Below are 24371 nucleotides of genomic sequence, written 5' to 3'. Positions count from 1 at the left end.
GTAAAAATAAAAGACCCATGTCCAAAATCCATTTTCAGTGTATTTTTCTTATGTAAAAAATTATTTTACCCTCCTCAAGATCCATGTGTAACATACACATGCATGATAATGGAGTGCACAACACCTGAGAATAGGTAAGGAAAAGGGATCTTTCTGCAGATTATAACACACTGTGGATTAGGCCCCTCAACAGTGACTATGTTTTGTGACGTGGGAATTTGCCCTTGGAATCCCAGGCTGGATCAAGTAATTGCATCTGGGAAATACAGTTTCTGTTTCTTCCCAGGTTTTCTGTGGTCACATTTTTGGAAGATCAATTTTGACAGTACTTGTTTAAATATTTCCTTACTTCATAGTGAATGAGGGATGAAAATGGTCCACAGAAATCTCAGGAGTAATTTATGAATTCAATCATAGTGAAAAATGTGAATTAGACCCTTTCTGCTATGTTCTTACAGGGAGGTAATCTTGCCAACACTCAGGATACATTTTATGTCTTTCTCAGTACATTTCACAGCCTTGTACTTTATCCCTAGGCTTTTAAGACGATAGAGCCATAAGGAGTTAGAAAAATTAGAATATAATTACAAAGAAATCTAAAATGATCTATGCCTATAACCCTATAATCCATGTCTCTGAGAACAGCACAAAATATCACAAATCTTGTGGTGAAGTAGAAGAGATGCCAACACCCAGTGACACAGATAGCACTGTACCCTGAGGCCATGTGTTACGTTCCATGTACTCAGTACCTTTCTTTTGCCAGAAATGAGCTTGGGGAGAACAGATTTAACTACCCTTTCCCAGCTGCAGTGCTGACTCGCAGCAGCTACCTTATGATAAGCAATGGTCTTCCCATGCCGCTTTATTCAAGGGATTTCCCTAACTATTTCACCTCTGCATGAGTTTCATAAGGTCTGGAAAATGAAATAGGTGGTGTAATGAAATAGCAACAGATTGCGAGGTCATACAGCAGGACTGAAAATAGGGGTCATTTAGAGCTGTGGCTAAAGTGAATAAAGTGAGAATCCATGTGTATAACACATGCTTATGACACAGTTATATCTGACATGAGTCCCCCGTGCACACGCACTCATTGCTTTCTTACAGATGACAATTTCCCTCATCATAAATACTGGCTCTTTAGTAATACAATATGGCATCATCAATTCTCTTATCCTTTATCAAGCAGTACATTTTCATATGATTTATATGCACACATTTCTTACAGTGACAACTGGCATCAAGATAAAGGCAGACAATAAAATCTATTACGAAGCAGGACAAGAACCACCTCTTCGCTTGACATTTCATTAATAAGCAATGCACAGCTGCATTACTCATATCTCAAAATAACACAGTTGCTGAGCACAACTGAGTGCAGATTGAAAAAGACTTTACCTTGTGGTGAAAAAGCAAACTGGACCTTCAACTTCTGTTTTAAAAGAGTGTCTATTGTATACCCTCCCTCAAGACTCAACAGACTCAACAGAGAGAATGACAAAAGACCTCCCTGTAAATTTGCTTTCAGAGGTAGTTCTTAGGTACTACTTCTCTTGAAGAGAACTTCAAGCTCTATTTTATATGCCATAAAGCCATTTTATCCCCTAATTAATATAATTTTAACTTTTTTTGGGGTACTGAACGTAACCCTTGCATGGCAGCTATTACAAACAGACTAAGCCCAAGAAAGAAGTAAATAAATAAGGATTGTTAAAACAGACCTTGTACAGACTCTGGGCTGGGCTGGGGGGAGGACAGGGGGAAGAACAGAGTAGGACTGGCTCAGCATGCCCAGAGCTTTAACAAACTGAAGGAGACATCATAAAGTTTCAAATTCTTTCTTCACTGTGTAACAGCTGCCTAAATCTGAAACTGTGCTGTCAGCAAGGTGTACAACTCCTCCAAGACCTCTCAATGACATCAAGGCTTCTCTAAACTGGAACACTAAAAGTGGGAAACAAACTGGCTCTAATACTGCTTCACTAACCCATCTTTAAGTTACTGGCTCGGAAAGTCCAATTTACAGAATGGTAAGTGCTTTGCATTCCCATCTCTCATTTGTTTCACAAAACTTTTCCTGATAATATCAATGTTACTACTACTACTGTAAACATTACTACCGTGGGATTAAAATTCTCTATATAAGCACTTACATTTCAATAATCTACTCAAAGTAATTGAATAGGAATTGGCTTCTCTCTCTTTTAATGCAAAATCCTTTGATTATAGACAACATGGCACACCCATCCTTTCATAAATGGGTCAGAAACAGGGTAAATATTTTTGATCTCATAGTTCCTTCCATGGAGATCTTCCAGACACACTCTCCAGAGTGCAAGGTGAACAATGCACCTCTTTTTATTTTGTTTCATGGAAGACAGCCCCTTCAATTTATTTGATTGTATTAACAGCTCCGCGGGATAAATTTTCCTGGTTTCTGTTCCTATAAGTGAACATGTGTGTTAAGATTTGCACTCAGTCCTCCAGAAAAGGTCTTCCAAGCATCTTGTACCTGACATTGGTAATTCCTTCTCTGTAGGCCAGAGGATGCATTTTAGGAGGATGTTTGCCTTTTTTATAAATATATTAAGCAGGTGGTTTGCAATAATCCTGTGATCAAACAATAAAATCCCATTGTGACATCCTCCTCAGCAATTATTTCTACTGCTTATAGATGATGCTCTGTATTGCCACATTCCACCCATTTCTGTTTGTGCAGTCTTCCTAACCACTAGATTTTTCATGTTTGACATTTCAAGTTGATCATGATAACGATCTGTCACCTTCATGTTATTCATACAGCTCTGTTTCTGGCTGGTATCATTATAGACAGCATCATAAAAAGAATCTCTAAGGATTTCTGTAAATCTCTGTCACTCCAGTTTCTTGATTTTGGTTCCATATTTCCACATTCTTCCAGAAAACTGATGTAAAGCAATTACTTATAATATCTTGCACCTGCAGATATTATATGGGGTAGTGAAATAAGTGCATATTTTTGTCCAGACAGCCATACAAGCCTGGTAAATTATATGGATCAACAGGAAAGATTAAGTATCTTCAGCTACTTATAAAGGGTGCAACTCAATTATAAGCACTTTTATATTAAAAACAAATCCAAATTTAAAAAACAGCCACTGGAAATTATGCAACCTTTTGCTAAATAAATCCATATCCATTCACCTATACTAGCATCATGCAAGAAAATTTTAGCCAGTTATTTAAATTCTTTCTATCAAAAGAGTCAAGTTTAAAAATTCAATATTGCTTTGAAAGTTTTATGTTTCATCCGAAAATGATATACCAACATACACATTAAAAAAAATCAGGAGGAAAAGACTCCTATCAGACTTTGAATATCCTTCTACTAACCTTGGGTGGTTTAAAGGGATAGTCCGGTGAAAAGGTTATGTCAAGGAAGAAAACTCCACCTTCATATACAGACCCTGGAGGCCCCAGTATAGTTGACCTCCATTCATAAATGTTGTCTCCTTTGGGTCCAGCACTAAAATAGAAAACAAAAATATAACATAATAACCACATACAATCAAGGATATACTGCAGCAATTATACTCTACCAGTAGTACTCCTGGTTTTGCTGTAACACCAGAAACTAAAATTGTGTATCACACACATTAAGTTAGTCCCCAATAGAACATGCATCTGCTGTCCTAAGCTCTGTCAGAGAAGTGATATATTCAGCCAGGAAGAAGTATAAAAATCACATCATAAATTATTCAAATAAGCACAGAAAAATTCCCAACTGTCTTATCTCAAATATTTTAGTGGGCAGATGTGAAGTATTTACAGTGCAAGGAGATAAGAGACTTTGCTGAGATGTCTTGTCACTGTCTTGCTTCACAAGCCATCCTATTTTCACCTACCTCCCCATCCACCTACCTCCTCAGTCAGTAGCAGTGTAATTACACACATTACACAGACTGTACTAAGCAGGGTACACCCAACCTTGCAGCTGCGCTTGTTCCTAACCTAAGGTCTCCAGTTACGACCACAGAAGGCTGCCTTTTTTTTTTCCCCTCTCTTAAAAATAATATAAACAGGAACTGGCTTATGTTAATTATATTAAAACCAACCGGAAGTGTTGGATTATCTTAATTCAAAGTCCTTGGCTAAAAACACAGTACTGAAATACTATTTAAAATGTACAAAACGTAATCCTGTATGAAAGAAGAAAAATCTCTCCTTCGTATGGTGAATTCCTGAAAAAGATGAAATAAAATACTAACTAATATAAGTTCTTGGACATAACTCTTCTAAAAGCCAACACAGCCTCCTTTCATACAATATAATGCCTGTCCATACAAATATGTATTTTACTCAGGACGGCCTCTTAAAGCATATGTTGACTTTTTTCTGTTCACAGCCTGCTGATTACAGTCACTGATACAGGACCTAAATTTTAATTAGGATCAATGGTAATGTTGACTTCCAGATATCTGATTAATATAGTTCAGAGGAAGGCAGTGCTGGTAGATATCTCAAAAAAGTGATGTGATACTGTCTTAAGGCATTTCTTGTGAAACAATTCTTGTTATGTTTGCAGTGAAGGTTTCTGCAGCGTACAGGGGTTTGTGGAATCACTCTGTGTGTAGAGCAGCTGAAAGCTCTTGGCTGTGCTCCATGCCTCACAATGTACCCAAGGCATACAATTATTATATGACATCATGTCATGTTCACTGCTCAACTATTCGTTTTGTTCACTGCAAGTTAATAAAACCCGCTTTCACCTGCAATTCCTTGGGCTCCCTTCATTAAAACTTCTGACTGCACGATTCCCTGACTACAGCTGCACAACTTAGTCCTGTGCAGAGCACTTCATTAGTCATGGTACCTACATCCATTTTCTACAATGGCTATTAATGCTTCTTGGCTTTCTAAACTACCTTGCCTTCTCAACAATAATGAGTTACAGAGACCATAACATTATGGAACATTCATTTTCTATCAGCCGTAATAACAAAACTAGCAATTGTTTTAAAGATAAAATCTGGTTTTTTAAGTGGCACAATAGCAGAAGTGTTGCCATCCATATTTCACAGTGTCGATAATACATCAGGTTGCTAGCTGCCAAACAAATTTAATTTACCCAGTTCTCAGTTTGCATTAACCTTTGAATAATAAAGCACAGCTGAGACTGCTGTAAGAAACAAACCAGAGAATGAATAATTAAAACCACCTCCACTGCCTTTAGAAAGACCAATCCTGAGTCAACAGGGAAGGTTTAATTGTGACTGAACTAGGCATTAAGGGGCTAATTGAACTCTTTATAAGCCCAAACAAATGCAGTCCCACATCAGTGGTATGGTATACAATATTCACAGAAACTGAAACTCCTAAAAAAAAAAAAAAAAAGGTAGGCAATTATTTCAAATAGAAAAGACAAGAAGCAAGACAAGTCTGAATCTTACACCAAAAAAAGCCCATAATATGTGAAAGGAATCCCTTCTCATTTTCTGCAGGAAAATGTTCTAACACTTAAAGAAGCAATTCCTCAGTCGATGCCAGCAGGTTAAAATGGAAGTGATACAAATGTCATTTGCAGAGAAATGGTTGGAAGTAAGTAACAAAAGCTAGCACTAGCTCTTTCAAAACTTATTTAGTCAGGAGGGGATGGTTGGGCCCTTTCTGGATTTAAGGGAGGCTCACTTTTTTGATCAGAACTCGCTCTGATATTGGCAATTTCATACTGTATATTATTTTTATTTGTTTTGCCTATTTATTTAATTACATTAACATTTGAAATGAGCAGTCATTAATTAGAATAGTTGGAAAACGCTCCATCTGCCAGTTGAACTGTTTCGGCACGTCCAGCTACAAGCCCAGCCTGATCACATTCTGAGGATGCTGATTACCATTAATTGAAGGTTTTCTTTGCAAATGAGAGATGAAGCTTTATTAAGTATTATTATTAATTTGAAGAATAGCTTAAATTGTATGGAGTGTGGGAAGACTGCTGTTATTGACGCTGCCTGTTTGAGTGCTTGCTGGCAGCAGGGCTGTTCAGCCATGTGAAATACCAGCCCATGTGCACAGGCAACAGCTGGTATTAAGGGCAACAGCATGCACGAGCATCATGGTTTTTCATTTGTACATTAATAACACAAAAAGTTTGACAGGTGTATCATCTTTCTTTTCCTTCTTTCTTAATTGTTAAGCCTTTTATTTATCCACATTACTGGCAACCCAATAGGCTTCACCAGAGAAAATTCCCACATGTGCAAGACCTCAGCCAGAGCCTTATTCTATAAGGTTTAAAATGCAAGAGGATTTAATTACCCTTCTCTCTACATGGATATCTGCCCAACACACTGAAGCCCAAATGTTTTACATTCAGTATGATTTATATTCCAGCTCTATTAAAGTCACTGGCAACTGAAGCACAAATCTCAAAGAAAGTGCACCAAACAGCTCAGTGCCTGAAGTTCTGTGATCTCTGGAAGGCCAGATTCAGATTCACCCTCCCTCCCCAGCAAAAGGCAGGCTAAATCTGTCCTGAACTCAGCTGACCTGGGGCCAGAGCACACACGTGCTGCCTGTGATGAACCTACTGCTACAGCAGTCAGCTCCAGGGGGGAGAGAGATAACGATGGCTGGGCAGCTCCAGGAGGAAGTGGGTGAGCTATAAGGTGGTCAGGTGGAGGACAGGTCTGCTGTCAGAGCAGCAGTGCAGCCTCCCAGTGTGAGCAGAGGTGCTGACAGCCCAGGGACTCTGCAGGGTGGGGCAGCCAAGGACCCAGCAGAGAGGTCCTAGTGTGGCTCTGGAACTGGTGTTCCCTACGTTTCCAGTGTTACCTCCCAGGTGGAATATGTAACACAGAACCAAGGAGGTGCAGCTGAGCCCCTGGAGACTTGAAGTTATTAATGGCTTGCCAAGAGCCAGCTGTCTCTGCTGCTATTATTCCCCTACAGCTGATGAGACCCTCCACAGAATACTGTATTTCACCTCTGCAGAGGTTTGCTCAGTGGAAGAGCTGGAATAGGTGGACATGGAGCCAGTTTTCTTCCAGAATATGAGTGCATGAAATTCAGGACAAAGGAGTGAAAACACGGAAAATGTGTTTTTCTTCTTTTTATTTCACTCTCCTTTGCCTCTCCTGTATTTCAGTTCCCATAGATACTTGCAGGTGAAATGTATGGACATCAGTTACAGTTAATAGCAAAACACTTTAAATTCTACCAGAATTGAATTAACTTTGCTTTAAATATGCTCACCACATGGAGTATTTTCCATTCCCTCAATATGTTTTAGGCAGGCAGCCACTTGAAAGTAGTGCTGCTAAAAACTGCTTGTCCAGTGCAATGCATTATAAACACCCAGCTTTCCCTGCATTTAAAACATCCTAAAATATTAAATGCAAAATAATGCATTAGGAGAGTTGTGTGAAAACAACAGGACCCATGAGAAACACCAGATGTAAACCTATCTGGAGAAGATATTAAAGTGCAGTTGATTTTTAGCTGTCATTTATATACAAATCTACTTAATTTCCAGAGAATGATTTAAATAAGTGAAAATACAGAAGGTCAAAAAAATAAGAATGTCTACCTTGATTATCTAGTAGTCATACAGAACAGATTAGTCAGAAAAAAAGTTATCATTTTTAATCTACCTTACATTTTTTGATGAGGGGGTCATGCCCTTTCCCAGTGTCTATGACTAGAGGTAGCATGAACTCGTAATGTACTTCTGGTAAGGTGGAAAATGAAGACTGTTTCAGTGTTTTCCCTACTGTTCTTGGGCTCTGAAACCTTCTGGAATCCACCATTAAAGTGGATACTCTTTAACATGAAGGAAAGGTAAGCCTGTAGCACGAAACAGGTAGGATTTTAACTTCAGGGGTTTTCTAGATCTGATACATGAACAACACGTGGCAGGGAACTGATAAGGCCAAATAAAATAGGAAAGCACATTGGTTGGAGGCCTTCCTATTCCTCACGACTCAGAAAGAAATGGAAAGATTCTTGTGGAGTGTGTGAGTTTTTAACAGTGAGGAATAAAGCAGAACCAGGATATCATCCTAACACCCATGAACTCACTTTCCATGGAACTGTTTATGGCAATTTACTCCTATTATTGCAGTATGTAATCTGCATTGCCTGGGCACGCAGAAACACACATCAGAACCAGGGCACACTCCATGGAGGATGCAGTCCCTCTCAACTAATTTCGGTAACTTACAACAGTTGGAAAAGGAAGGACACATGCAAGGCTCTTTCTCTTCCTTGTCTTTCACTGTGCAGAGCCTTGGCTTCAATGTTTAGGAGTTTTCCCCTCTGAGGAGAGAAGCTCATGAAAGAATGATCTCCATTTCTAAGTATTACAACAGTTTCTTGCAATCCCATTTCTTGCACATCTAACAGATACGGAGGAGCAGATCCTGCCTCTAGCTGCTTTCTGCCAATGCTTCTGGGAAGCCACTTGCCTAGAGGGCAAAGTGGATATAAAAGTATCAGAAGATTGGCAAAATAATTTAAGAGCACAGCTGGTGTGGGGAAAGAAGATGGATGTGGCAAACCAGAAGACTGCAGATTCAGCATTCAACGAGATACATCTCTTGAGAAGCAGATATGAAGCTTCATTAAAATAAACTCAGAATATTCTCTGCTCTCTGTTTTGAACACGATGCCAAGAAATGAAACTTGTTATAAGCAAAAGTGTCGCTTTGGTCTGCACCACAGCTCAAGGCTGACCCTGTGCTTGGGGACAACCACGAGATGAGCAGTGGGAAAGAGATGTGCTGGGGAAGTGGTTGCTGGATCATCTCAATCTGTGAAGAAGCAAATCAGCAACAGCTATGCTGATACATCACCAGGTGATTCACACCCACCTCCACAACCAACCCATCCCTATTCAACAAAAACCAAGAAGTGCCATACAGAAGCAGTGGCACCACAGTCCAGTAAGCCACTGCCATCTTTCTGTAACTTTGTAATGGATGCAGACAGTATTAGGATACAGATGGTGCCCGCAGTACAGGTTATCTGCTGAATTTCTTTTGCTCTTGTCCCAGTACTCTCTCCTCTGCAGCCTGGAAGCCCACCTGACCCACTACCTCTAGAGCTTTTTATCCCCTTGTAATTTGCTATTATTCTTTGTAGTGCATGTATTTTCTAGTTTCTCCCCCACCCTCTCTCTGTATGGTGACAATTCATTGCTCCTTCAACATGGTGGATCCTTCCTCACTTCAGGCACATGCAGATCCCACTCCTCCTAACCCTGCTTCTTTTTCCCTCCTCAAAAGCCATCTACACATCCTGCTATTTTTTCACCTTTTTCCAGAAGTGAGGAGGGGGTGAAAAATGGTACAGCAGTGCTTTATTACAGTACAGTAATTTTGTTTCCTTCCTTCCCTGGAAAATGAAGAGCAAGTGGAGTGGGAACTGCAGCAACAGTGGTGTAGGGAAAGGAAAGGGAGTCACAGCTGCCTACCCAGATGCTACAGTGATGTCAGGAGGTACTTTGGTAAATGTAGATAATAAACAGTTGCCACAGCAGCCAAAAGAATACACTTCTACAAAACAAAAACAAAGAGATAGCAGCGAGCACTGAGACTGCCTGTGGCAATGGGCACTGTTGTGTGGTTAATAATACCTCTGCTATGAATAAAATTAGCAGGCTGGTCTCCAGGCAGTAAAATCAAAGAACAATTAAAGAAATAAACCCTTCCAGTATTAGAGATAAGTGCTTACTTGGGCTATAATACTGATGACTTAAATTTTCCTCAAGAAATAAAGCCCCCACTTCTAGAATGCATTGTATTTTTTAATGTCTTTTTTTTTTTCCCCTGAAAATCTCCAAAATCTTCCTTTTCTATTACTCAATTAAATAATTTATTAAAACTATCATCATCTCAATTCCTTCATTTAGATGGTGCAAAGAAGTGCCATGATTAAAATGTTGGAAGATGCTCATTGTTCTTACCAGTTATAATCTAGCCCAAACCTAGAAACTTTTCAGCATTAAATCTGAGGCTCAAGAGACTCTAAGTAGTCCAAGTAAATTAACCCTTTACTCTAAGTAAATTACAATATATATTTACATTTTAAAAGAGTTGTTCATTTTACTTGAAATAGACTCAACAGTTAGTGAAAAATCTTGCCTTACCATGATGCAACACTTGAATTTGGGTCTATGCTAGAGCCAGTTTTTTTGGTCACCCTACAATATAAATGGGAATTTATGTCTTACATATGTTGGAATATCAATATTATTAGATGAGGTAGGTATGATTTTTGATATCTTTTTTTGGTATCTTTCATTAGACTTAATTATTTATAATGGAAACAGAAGTTGAAGTGATTGAGCCACTTGCCACTCAGAAAGGCTTTGGCAGAGAGGGACACATTAGACAAATCACTTACACCACTTAGTTCCCATTGTGGTGAGAGAATTCAGCTGAAAATTTTGAATCAGACTTTCTTCCAGTTCTTTCAGTTTTCTGTTTGAGACTGTCTTTCATTAAGGAACATTTTTGTTTTTTTTTTTTTTTTAAAGTACTTTTAGGCAAGCAGCAAGGGAAGGAGGATATTATGACATTTTCCTAAAGTCAGGCTGAAATTCTTTCAGTGGTTATATCCTGCTCTTATTATGTGCCTTCTGTTGAAGCCACTTACTGTTTCCATGTACACTTTGGAATCAATATGTTTGTGGTATACTTGACTGGAAGAACATATAGGAAAACTTATCCCAGTGAGCTGCCAAAGGAACAATAATATATTACAGGGCATTGCTTGACATCGCTTCTTATGCTCATTGAGACCACTCAAATTCAGTACGGTACAGCATTTTTTAATTGTCAGTCTTCTGTAATTTTAGCAAGGTATTTCTAGAGGTTTATTTATCATCCAAAGTGAGATGCAGTTTAACTTTAGGGCTTTCTGTCTCTTTCTTTCTTGCAGCAAACCTGCAGCACACTGGGTCAATGTGCCCAAAGTCTGTATGAAGCAAATCCTTTTACTTGTAATGAATTTTATCTGCCCTCCTGTCCCAGGAGCCATTAAAAATTATTGGCTGAAGCTGTGAAGCTGTGTTGTCTTTAAAACTAGTAAGCTTGGGCCACACTATTAATATCAAATAGATTAAGACCAAAGTAAGTATCACTTAGTTGACTTTGTTATTTGCTTCTAAATAATATTGCTAAAAATGATTAGCAGTATCCTAGTGCTTTAGCAGACTGGTATTATTCAAAGAGTACATTGATGCTTTTATTCTCCAAAGCCCTGTCCTCAGAGCATTCCTGAGATAGAAACCATCACGAAGAGAACTGCTTCTTAATGCACAAAATAGTTATTTATATTATACTATCTACAGCAATTTATTCACCGCAAACACCATTACACAGTGTATGATCACAGCATGCTGAGTATTCACAATGAGATTTTAAAAATGGCAATTTTGTTAAGTATTCTCTGCTTTGTTCAGCTGAAGAAAATTACATAAAACCCTTCACAGAAGGCTTGCCTTGCTCAGAGTATGAAACAATCATTTGCCTCCTATTACATACCCATGGGCTCAATTCCCTTTTGCCACATCTTTTGTTTCTTTTCCTTTTAAAGTAATACCAGTATCTGAAGTTCCAGCTCTTTTAAACTACCAGAAATTGACTGTATAGTTTTAAAAAGATAAAATATTTTTCAGCCTCATTTGTCTCTATGGGAAATTATATAAAGAATAATTTGTAGCCCTACTTTAGTAAAAAAGAAAACCACAAGTAACAAGGAATAAAAAATGCTACAGAAGAATGAATAGGCTGTCCTGGGACCTTCTAACATGACCTCCAATCTTGCAAGTTGTCAAGTGATATTGTTTCCATGCTACTCCTAAGTTGCTTTTCCTTGATTTTTTTCTTTCCCGGGATTGTAATTTATTTTTCAAAATAGAACTACTTTTTAATTTCACAACATTTCCCTTTGCTGACAACAGCTGTAATTTACCATTATCTCTTCTCTACGTTAATCAGAATCCATGACATGCAACAGTGGGGTGGCACCACCAGGCACTGTATTTTTAAATTTTAAATCTAATTTAAAAGGATGAGGTGACTAAGTGCAGACAGATAACACAAAAACCCCAGAGCAGCTCGAAGATTTAAGAGGTGTAGTAGGGAAGAAAGCATTCTTTAAAACAGCATTGACTTTTTAGTTTCTGTGGAAACCTTACAGGCAATGCAGGAGGGAGAGGTAGACAGGACTAAAGCAGACCAGCTCAAACATACTAGAAAGACTTCTCATGAATGGGTAAAGCACACTGAAAGCTTTGGATTTGAAATGCATTTGATATGTTGATTTGATCACTAATAAAAAAATGATGGCAAATTCTCGCTTTTTATCAGAAATGATGAAAAATGACAAAAAAGCCACACACGATGTATTAGTGATGAATGGATCAACTGAACTTCAACTAACATGTCCTTCACTTTGAGATAATGGACTGCTGATTTCATGTCAGAAATGTTTTTAAGTTGTATCCAAAAAAGATTTTTACACTACTGTACTTTTAAAAATATTAGTGTAAAAATACTCTGCAGTAGTCAGACATTTCAGTAACTGAGAATTATTTAGACAGGATTATTTCTAATATATGGACACCCAAACCTTCTGATTATTATGAATGCTACAAGCAAGGCAGTATATTGTTCAATGTCTGCATATTTTCTCTTCCTCAGAAAGCTGGTCTTGTAGCTGGCCCACTAGTCACTGAATCTTTCCCCAGCTCGCAAATGATCTATCCAATGGCCTCTAAAGAAGTTTGATTTGTTCAAGACTGTAATCTTTAAGAGTCCTTAGGCAGTTGGCTAAATAAGAGCCTAGAAATTTTGAAACGTTATGTGACAAGATAATTTTGCAACTTTTTATTCTGAAGGGCCCGATTTGGAGATTTCCTTTTGTGACACTTTACAGAGACTTTAGTTTTTACACATAAGCTGCTTGTAAAACTGTTCCAAATTTATCTCAAGCATATAATACAGCTGTGTAACCCACAAGTCTGCTTGTGTCCATTTTGTAAACAGAAGAACAGGCTTGGATACAGGCCCCTCATTTCAGTGGGAGATTCACACATGCTTACACGTGAAATGCTTGCTTACACAAGGAAACAATTCTTTATTATGGCACAGATTAACTAACATGATGTTAAACACATTATAAAACAAGTAATTTCCTCCTGAGTAAACAAGCCTATAAAGCGAACAGGCACAGAAAAAGGAAATTTGATTCTGAAATCCATATACTTCAAAAGCAGATTCCTTTTATTTAGTCAATTTAGTTGAGAGGCTGTCTTATTTCTCCAGATCTCTGGTAAACAGAAGAAAACACACTTTGAAATTACTGGCAAATGGACACGTTTTCACAACCTTTTCCCCTTAATTTGAAATTATTCTCTTACTTCAAATATGGAGACCAGCCACAGGTCCAAGGTGAAAGAAAGCTTGAAATGTCTCAACCCTTGGTTGAGACTGATTGCCCCCACTGCAGCCCACACTCTGACTTGTCAGAAGAAACCACCATTTACAGGCAATTTTCTTAGCAGTGTCCGAGGTATGAACTTTACACCACTTGAATGACCAGCCAAAATGAATGGGGATGTGCCAGAGTCAGACTGGCACCCAGGAATGTGGCTCCTTCTTAGACTACAGAATATTGTTGAGACTTTTTAATGTCTCTGGGGTGAGGGGACTTATCTGGATACATGACAGGTTAAAACAGAAAATTAAATATAAAGGAATTTCTTGTATTTTCATCCTAGGATATTTTGGGAGAGTCTTTAGGTTAGGAAGGGGCTTATGTAGGAAGTCTTCTCAAGTGGCTGGAATCCTCTCAAAATCAGACCTGGAGCTACCAAGTGTTGCTACAATAGTCCCAAAAATGGTTATGCCACAGACTTCACTGTAAGACCAGGATTGTTCCAATGTGTTTTTCAGTAAAGGGGAGCTCACCTGGGGCAACTGAGGCTACATTCTTCTCAGTGCACACACCTCCATGGTGCCCCATGGATCAGAATTTTTGATGAGAAAACCGTTCCTATAAATGGCTTTGTTTCATCCCCGCCTGTATTTAAAAGCAGGATTGAAAAATACAAAGTGGTTCTGAGAAGAATGATGGCAAAATCAGTTTAAGAAAAGGACGCTTGTCATATGAAGGTTATGACAAAAGAGTATGGCTGTGAGGAGAAGTCCTCTGCCTGTATTCTCAGGATGGGAAGGCAAACACCCAGTGGGCAGGTACCTGCTGGTAAAAGCAGTCTTCACCTTAGAGCTGGAGTTGAGGAATTCAGAGCTCTGTAAAATTCCTCTCAAGATTTCAGGTGCCACTTGCACTACTTTCAGGGCCTCACACATGATCTACATGAGAAATGACACCTTATCTAATGATGAATCCACATAATTAGTAAGAGGGAACCAGCATGCTAATCTGTAAGTCATAATCAAAGACTCTGTTAAAGAAGAATTAAACATCGCATTCTTAAGGCAGGTTTTTTTTATAACCACTGTGTATGTTCCCTACATCAAGATAAAATACCAACAAGAGTTGAAACTGCCATTTTAATTTCCTTGGCAACAACAACTTGGATCCTTACTCACACAGACAGTTTTTGCATAATAAAAATTACATTTGTATTGTTTTCTTTCCCATTTTCAGTTCCAGCTCATCTCTTCGGCTCAGCTGCTGGTGATACCTGCTCTCATCATTGTTTATTTACTCACAGTATTACTGGTTGTCTGCACTAAGTGACAAGCAGCTGGTCTTTGAGTCAGAGCTACCACGACGAGGAGAACCCCGGAACACTACACTAGTCATGCAGAAATTCCCAATGCAAAAATAACACGTGGCTTAACCTATGAACGCCACAGCTGCATTACTTATCTTTATCATGTGCTACTGCTTATCTTTATTGTCCTAGTCATGCTTGCTTAAATCTTGTGTATTCAAAGAAAACAGCTGGAGCAAATGGCTGTGAGCTGCATCCTGAGGTCTCGGCTCAGTCCTAGCCTAGGTGGCTCCTGCCCATGCTGTTTGTACTTGGAGACTCTTTGCTGGTCTGCATCTAATGAATAGTTTTGTTACAAATTGCTCAGACAAACACACCAAGTCCTAAGATTATCACTGCTGATTCCAGCCTTGCTGGCAATGGATGGAGGGGGAAACACTCTGGCTGCATGTGCCAGGTCTTGGTGGAGGCCCTGAGAATGCCATGGGAACACATGCCAGGCAGCTGCCTGTTTTTACTGGCTGTTCCCCCATTAATTAGGGGTGTATCTCTACTAAATGCTGTAACAATTGGTCAGGTACTCTTCACAAACACCATACTTGGTGTAAAAGCTTTAACAGAAAAATGCCCTGGTCTCTGTTTTCTAATGCAAAGGGAAGGCATGGAGGAGAAAATTCAAGCCATATTACTGTTTAAATAACTTGGATTTGATCAAAGGCACCAATGGTTCACCTGTACTGCTTGTGATAATTTAGTAGAAACCCAGCTGCCTGAGAAAGACTTCAAATTTACCACTTTACGTATTAAGAGGAAAAAGTGTTCCTCTGTCAGATCATACTGAATCACAACAATGTGCATATGTATTCTTGTCACAGTTTCTGCACTTTTACTGGTTTTGATGCCTTCAAAATAATCTTTTTTAAAATTAATGTACTTGCCAATTGTACATTCTGGAAGGGAGAGCAGCTGTTTCCTCACAACTGTATGCATAGCCTTTTGAAGAAAATTTTGTTTATTAATAGTAATCTGTTTTTCATAGCTTTGCAATTTCTTAGATAATAGGGTAAAACACAATCTTCCTTTCATGTTCTCTGCATAGTGAAGAGACAGATGCAATTGCAAAAGACTACTTATGCTGAGGGCAAAACTTAGTACTGCTTAATGTGACTTAATGACTAAAAAATGTGTATCATTTATAGATGACATCTAGTACTCTGCTAAGTTGTTGTTATTATGGTCAATGAGTATTCTTCCCTGCTGGTTAGTAAAAGGCTTGGAATTAAATCTGTTTTTATTTTACTTGTTCAAGTAGACACACTGAAAGCAACAGAGCTACCCACATAAGAAATGCAAATGGGATTTAGTCTTTATTCCCAATCTTTTTCTAAACAGAAGCTCACATATAACAATATACATATTAACTTGAAACACAGAACTGAGAGAAAGGGAAAAAAAAACCTCAGGACTGAAGAAAGGCTATTTTACAGCTACATAGACATGTAAACACCTCCAGGAACTTTGCTTAATAAGGCCAGCTACTTTCAGCTATCACTTCACCGCCCATGACAATCTTTGCATGAAAACATTTCTTTCTCCCCCAGGCAACACTATCAAGTTAGTGCAGTTCCCTCGAAATACATAAATGCTGTATTTAAAATTAAATGTATAGCATATGGAGGACTGGAGCTGTGCTCTGGAAAGCAGCCCCTCACCCACCCTAAGGCACTCGGGTACACAGACATACATCCCGCCGTGAAACGTGGTAAATGTGACTGGGAAAATGTCAGAATACAGAAATTTCCTGTAGATTTTAACTCTCATCAAGACACTCTGGTGTAAAAGCCACCACAGGGTCCACAGCTGATCCTGAATAACCTCAGAACATGATGTACACAAGGAAGAAGTCAACTCAGCAGTGTTTAATACATGAGCACTCTTCCCCTTATGGAATACATTACTCGGCTTTTCCTAATGATATTGAATTGATTTACATGTTAATTCACCAAACTAGGTTCATCCAATCCCAAAACAGAGAAGCTGTGAGTGACACACAACTTTCCTGGGAAATGAAGGCTCAGTTGTGTGCTCAAGTGTGGATCTGGGTTTCAGTGATAGCAGGGATAAAACTCTCACTGACTTCAATACAGTTCACAAAAGAGAACATTTACGAACCACTTATAAGAACATAAAACGTGTATGACGTAGTGCCTGAAATTTTAAAATCACCTATTTTTAATGAATCTTGTGGAAAAAAAGAGTCTTCTGTGTATAATTGTACATTCAAATTTATGTTGACCTACTTTAAATTGTTTTCAGTTTATCATGTTAGGAAAAATATTCTAAAACTGTAACCTCAGGTGATCAAAAAAACCCCACCCCAGACCTTCAAAATCAAAAAGCAGGGTATAGTGGTTTGGTCCCTGAAACCAACAAGTTTTGATCAAGATTTTTTTGTTGCAGCAGTATTTCAGATTCACATGAAAACATGAACCACACTTGTCGGCTGACTTCTATTCCCATCACTTTAGAGGGAGTCTGTGTTTGTGCAGAATGATTTAAATACAATTCTCTGACATTCAGAACTGAAATGTCTGTTCCTGTGTGAAATAAGAGAACTCATTAACTTGAGAAGTCTATTAACTTGTTTGACAAATCTAGATGTATTACATTTTTGGTGTACATTTCTTCATAAACTAATACTCCCTATTTAAAGAATATTTATAATTTCATTTGCATTTTTACACTTTCAAGTAATTTTATCATTGATGGGGATTATTGTTGGGTTCAGGACTCAAATCTTACTACAATATAAAAAATGAAACACTTTTATACGAATACTTTTCTGCAGAGGTAAAAGGTCAAACAGAGTAACATCAGGCAGGAGAAAATGAATTAGTAAACTGAAGGAAAGATAATCAGTCTGGTTTCAAGGTTAACTTTCTGTTCTTTATTGCAGTGAGGGTTTTTTTCCTTCTTTTTTTGAACTTCTAAGAGCATGCCAATTCCATGTTCCAGCTTGCTGTGCTACTGCAGCAGAAACTACACAAACAGACAAAATGTCTAAGAATCACACCACCCTACAGAAACCCACCCCTGCCCTTCAGTCACTCCCTCTGAAAAAATATAGAGCAAAGAAATACCCTTTCTGTTGAAAATCAGGAAACTGAGGTCCTGGCGAATGGGAAGGTAAAGTATATTTATCTTTCCCAAAAACACAACTGTGTGGATAAAGGGTGCTCCCAAATGTGAGCAGCCAGCTGCCTCCCTGGATGTGACTGTAAATACTGTGTTCAAATACAGAGTCATATTTACAAATAGAAATTACACACAGCACGTCCTTCAAAACCTCTCTGCCATTGTCTGCAGGTTTTTGTGGTAAAGAAACTAGCATAAACAGTGGGTAGTAAAAGTGGTTTAAAAATAATTTTACTTTTTGCAAATTAAGCAGCATTAGCAACAGCCATTGCTCTTGAGTTGAGACTGCTGTCCTATTTAATTCCTTACTTTGACTTCATAAACCAAATAAATATATTTTTCTTCACAGATTGAGGAAAATCTGCAAATATAAACTTTTTTTTTTTTTTTTTTCACTTTGCAACCTTTGGAAAGCTTATCTAAGATGTCCCTACACCTTATTGTATGAATAACTTTATGACTGAGCTTCCATATATTTAAAAAAAATGACAGGTGAGCTTTAATGTGGCAAGTGCCTCAAATACAATTTAAATTTATGTTTTTCAACTTAGGCAAATTAGGATTCCCCAACAATGTTACTTAAAAGTTTTGTATTGACATATCTCAAAAACATCATGTCCTTTTTTTCATCCCTTTTCATCTGTTTTCCTATAATAGCCTCAAGTATTTTTCATTTGTCAGCTATAAAACATTATAGTTATTCATTACATATGGTCTTGGCATAGTTGTTATAGCTACCTAGAGTACATTTCAATACCAGAATACATTTCTCAGTTTAATACACTACTAATGAATCAAATAAAATCCAAGTGGTTTGGGGCTTCAGCTGACACTAACTTATTACCCCTGTAATCACATCATGAGCAGAAGTGGCTCTGTACCTTTTGCTCCGTGCTCAGGACCTGCAGTGAAACTCACCATAATGTTCTTGCTCTGTGGTTTATAATTACTTCCAAATCTCAGAAAATGTATTTCACATGTACATTGGAAATTATTTTTTCAGGGGAGGTCATGTTACGCTAGCCACCACAGATGCCCAAAAATCAGCACCCAAAAAAATGCATATTCAAATACACATCCACAATTATTTTTCTGGCATTTTAAAGACAGTAGTTTGCTTCATTAAAATATTTCACACCAGTCCTCCTCACCAGAGACCGACCCAGAACCAGACACTACTGACTGAGGACTGGGGGTGGGCAGCCGTTCCCTTGCCAAATGTACTTTCAAATCCTTTAACAACCCACACCTAAGACGTTCTTCATTCATTCAATAACATTTCTTATACAGGCACATGGAAGGGAAAAGAGAAAGGTTCGGAGCAATGCCTAGTCCTTTGCTGTGGGCTTCCCATACAAAGAAAAAGACCTGGACTTGAGGGGTGAAGGAATAGTTTTATGAAGCTGTTTCTCTGCAGTCACACATAGCAGAGCCGGCAGTCACTGCTCTACAATAGTTAAAACTTAATAATATGTTTCTAAGGGGTGATGCCAATGCAAATATTCACAGTACTATAAAGAGGAGTCATTAATTATCTTCATGTCATTACCAAATGTTAGGACCTAGTACTAAAAATACATATGGAGGTGAACAACAGTATTCTGTGCACATGAAGCTACTTAAGGACATAAGATGCTCACTACCCATGCTTCCAAGAAGCACCTTACTGTTTCTGACAGTAAAGTGAGGAGTTATATTCTAAGAATTGAAATAAATTTCTTTTATAGCATTATTTTTCAGCCAGTACACTACCAGAAGGCATTAATAAGGAAGGCTTATTTAGTTCTCAATTACCCAAGGATGGTGTATTTCAGAAGAGCCTTAAGAGTTTCGTTTTGGATTTTCAGGAGTATTTTTGCTTTCTGTGGTTATAGAGCATGTGATAAGTACCCACAGCAGGCACAGAATACAAGACTTGTTATCAGCTCAGAGAAACATAATCAGGTTTTCATCTGTTCAGCAGAAGTTCAAAACCAGGATGTCTTGTGTTGAACATCTGTACTTGCTGTACTACACGACAGTGGGAACCAGGTTTTAGAGCCTGGGGTGAAAAGACCCAAGCTTAGTGTGCTGGTGTAATTGGCTTTTTTTAACTACAGAAGTAGGTTCAGCCTCACTTCAATACATCCTGCATGGAAAGGAAAATGAGAAAACTGGCTGTGGTACCTCTAATGAGTAGCATACTTCAGCACATATTCAGATTCACTGTTTATAAGGAATCTATTTACTTTAAGATAGGCAAGCAAAATCTCTGTCAATGGGCAGAATAAACACTATTTAGAGTGGAGCCATTTGTAACATACTTTAATTGGCAATTTTCCCTTGATGACTAATATACCATCCTTCATATGAGGATTCTGCCGCCCTGTGATTTTCTGTCCCTGTATTAAGAGATATGAAAACCGATGCACTAAATACATTCTCTTAATAACACAGCTTAGAATAATGCATCCATTATCACAGGGATCACACTTGTTTTCTATAACCAGATGAATGCAACCAGAGCAAGAAAGTAAGGTAAAACACCACAAAAAAAAAAAAAATCAGTGTATTTGCCTCAGAACAGATGGCAACACAAAACTACATTTAATTTAATTCTTTTTATTTTAAGAAGGCTTTTATTTTAATTTGTTCTTCTTCCTCAAATTGGGCAGTATCTGTCCCCTTCAAGGGTCTGTAATGGGACCAATATGATTTGGTATCCTCAGCGATGCCACAGAGGGTGAAATTGAGTGCAGCCTCAGCAGGTCTGTGGATGGCTGAAGGGGTGCGGTTGGTATGTTTTGAGGGAAGGGAAGCCATCCAGAGGGACCTTGACAGGCTCCTTGACAGGCAATGGTTTTAAACTGAAAGAGGGTAGATATAAGGAAGAATGCTTTTTAAGAGGTGATGAGAATACCTTGCACAGGTTGTTCAGAGAAGCTGCTGATGCCCCATCTCTCAAGCATTCGAGTCTTGCCTTGATGGGGCACTGAGCAACCTCATCTGATCAAAGATGGCCTTGCCCATGCACCCATTTGGACTAGATGATCTTTAAAGGTCCCTTTCAACCCAAACTATTCTGTGGTTCTATGAGCTGTATCATATTGTATCATATCTATCGTGCTGTATCATATCAACAAATATACTGGACAATCATAATACATCATACTCTATTGAGAACACACACATTTCTATGATTTCATTTCCACTAGAATAAATACCTACATTTCTTTATGTTCCCCAGCATGTTTTTACCAGAAAATACACTCTATCAAGAGTTTGTCAGTACCAACTAGAGCTGCTTGTAGCAGAATGAAAAAACGCCCCCCTCTTCTAACACATGCATACATAAAAAAACTCTCATAAATTAATGGGACAAACGGTGTCATGATACAATTCAGAGCTGTACCGGCTTACTGAGGATTAAACTTGGCTGAGGAAGATCATTAGGAAAACAAAAGGCTACAGAAATATTTTTTTTTAAATCATGGAAATAGACTGTAGAAGCTCACAATGAAGTAAAAATTAAATAGTTGAATAAAGATAATTAGACAAAACTCTGTCCCAAGATCAGCACCATCAGAATGTGGTCCAATGTAAAGAAACACACACTCTAAAAGAAAAAAAGACTAAGATAAAAATTCTCCCAGGTTCAACGCAAAAGATGTTTTCCCCTTAGAGAAAACTGCATAAAAAGCTTCAGAAGAGGCAACAGAATGGAAGGGAATGAAAAGAGGCAGGTAAAAGCTCTGCATTTCCAAACATTATTCAAGGTTAGAAAATGAAAATGTTTTATTACAAGGAAAAAGACAAATCTGAGCAAAGTCAGTCAACTTGCTTATTTATATCTCAGCAAACACCTTGGGTCTGCATTTTGTCAATCTGTAGAAAGCAAAAGATTTTTCTGACCTCATAAATTGGCAAGAAATGGCTTGTGCACTGATCTATTCAGCTCAGCAGACACTTGGCACCATTTATCCTGGCTCTCACAAAATCAAATACATCTACCGTAAGGGTGATTGCCACAGAGTTTCTAAAAGGAGAAAAAAAGCCTCCTTTAAGCCACTGGTATGTCACAGTGGTGTCGTGCTTACCCTGGTCTAGCTGCCTGACACAGCTGAAGACAGTTCCACTGGACACACCGAGGGTCTCAGCCCTGGACACAGCAGAGATGGGTTACAGCGAGGCAGGTCTTTGAAAAAACTGTCAGCAATGTCATGCTAAAAAATTATGGGGAGATGACACCTTGTTTACTGCCTGGAAGTTTCACTCAGCTTCTCAATCATTTGGTGTGCAGATGTCACCACCAAAATTTGCAATATAGTGATGCATTGGCATAGAAACACCTAAAGAGAACATGTCTGAAAGTACAGGAGGAACTGAATTGGGTCTGTTAGTATACATGCACATTTTCCTTCTTCAGGAATAGCTTACTATATGAATAGGAAATGAAGAGTTTATTCATTAGGTTAAATGAGATTTTACAGTATCACATTCATTCACTCAGCTAAGTATGAAAGCTGGCAAGGTCTATGTATGGATTATATACTTGGACTAGACTGCAGACAGTATTTACTATTTATTAAATTATGTTGGCTTCTTTAAAAATATGTATCTTGAAGAAACCTTTTCTAAAATTTTAGTTCTAAAGTTTAAAACTGTGCAGTCTCTCTCGCATAATGGGACTGGGTCACGCACTGATACTGAAGCAAACACGTGGCTATGGAGAGAGCTTCTCCCACATATTGTTTCCAAAATCAGTACAACTATTTTGTATCTTCCATATTCATTACCTCTTCAGAGCACATCTAATCTCAGACTCCTTTTAATTTGGTTTTCTGTATCCTGATGTTTTCCTTTAAATAAATATTAGCACGGTCAATTGGCTCCACTACATTACTGCAACCTCTGGAGTGAGCAGGACCGGCCATTGAGCACACGCTGTGACAGCTACCCTTTTAAGCAAAAATAAAAGGCTGTCAGAAAAGATACACCTGGTTTTTATTTAAGATTTCAAATTACCTCTTCAATGGTTTCTGCTTGCTGACAAGCAAATGCATGACCTAGGAATCAGCAGCTAGAATTACCTATTTGCTGAAAGTGTGTATTTGCTGACTTAATGTGTTTATCATTTATCACATACACAGAGGAGTTGACAAATACAATCTTCTTGTCTTCAGTAATTTTGTGGAGCAAGAAATAACTCAGTTCATTCTTCTTCCTTTCTTTACTTGTTCCTAACTATGGTACTGTGCCAAAAACCAGCTCACAGCTATTTCCCTTCTCCAACATACAAAGTCATAGTATAATTTCCAGCTGGCAAATAAAACGCAACATTGATTAGGAATGCAATATATTTGAAACATTTGACCTTTAAAGCACAAAAATCTTGCATTCGAAATATAGTTTGCCACATATCCACAAAGCCATATCAAATCAGGAAACACAGATGTTAAAGCTGATTAATGATGACTTTGCATTTTCATGGTTTTTGTATATGTATGCAATAGTCCTAACTTTGTGAAAAGAACACCGCAAAATTCTTGATTTACAAATATGTTCTACTTTGAAACCTCTTATGGAATTATGCCATATAATTGGTAAATATACCAATTATGTTTAACTAAGATCTGAGATTTTACCTTCAAACTGATGAAGTGCAGCAAAGAAAACAACTGAGAGCTTGACACTGAAATACACTCTAAATCTTTCCAGCTTCATGCTATCAATAATTGTGTCATCAACATCAAACTCTGAATTTCCTTCGTATTATTTAGAAACTCATCCCATGACAAACTCTGGAACAACCTTAAAATTCCTTTCCCATGTCGAAACAAACTCATTCGTGAGCTCAGCTATTCTCTATCGAGTGCCTAACAATGAGAAGCACAGAGATCCCAAAACATTGGATATGAGGAACCTTTAGTTATGTACCATTCTGTGACTTAAATTCAACCAATTTCCTCATTCTGCATAAATGTGTACTCAAATTCTATCCCTATGGGGAGGAAGACCCCATATTCAGACATTATGTTTCAGAGGTTACTACTGGGTGGAGTTAGCTCTACCCAGGACCACCTGCATGGTTCTTGGGTGAAAAACAAAGGTGTGAAAAAGGGGAAGGCCCACAGATATGCACAGTTTTTCAGTTCTTCAGGTCTTCCTCTTGTGTTATAGAATATATATGAAATTATGGCTATGATCGTAAAAAATAAAGCAGAATAAAATTCTTCGTACAAAGCCTATTATGCCAACAATAGGCTGAATATTTTTCCCACTGAACACAGGAAAGTTGGTAGTAGAGGTTAACTGTACGATATTTGGAACATATTCGGGGAATCAGTTTCTCCTCTTAGAGAATAAAAGCATTTACTTTTCATCCTAATCCTGCTTTAAGAAGATTGGAAAGAACTTTGTAATGATTCTAATAAAAAACAAGTTCCTTCCAAATCTATTTTTGTAT

The 24371-nt window shown here is 38.1% G+C and overlaps 1 protein-coding gene across 3 annotated transcripts in view; it reads right to left on the bottom strand.

Annotated features, from left to right (window-relative positions):
- LOC131576642 (ubiquitin-conjugating enzyme E2 E2) overlaps positions 1–24371 on the bottom strand; it is a 202519-nt gene that overhangs the window by 33676 nt on the left and 144472 nt on the right. For all 3 annotated transcript variants that reach the window (XM_058833561.1, XM_058833560.1, XM_058833559.1), the window contains exon 4: positions 3376–3508. In XM_058833561.1, coding sequence (XP_058689544.1) covers positions 3376–3508 — 133 coding nt within the window. The remainder of the gene's footprint in view (positions 1–3375; positions 3509–24371) is intronic.

The sequence above is a fragment of the Poecile atricapillus genome, chromosome 2 (assembly GCF_030490865.1).
Source record: "Poecile atricapillus isolate bPoeAtr1 chromosome 2, bPoeAtr1.hap1, whole genome shotgun sequence".
Classification (NCBI taxonomy): Eukaryota; Metazoa; Chordata; class Aves; order Passeriformes; family Paridae; genus Poecile; species Poecile atricapillus.
Note: the sequence above shows the minus strand (reverse complement) of the source record. Positions and strands in the feature narration are given on the sequence as shown.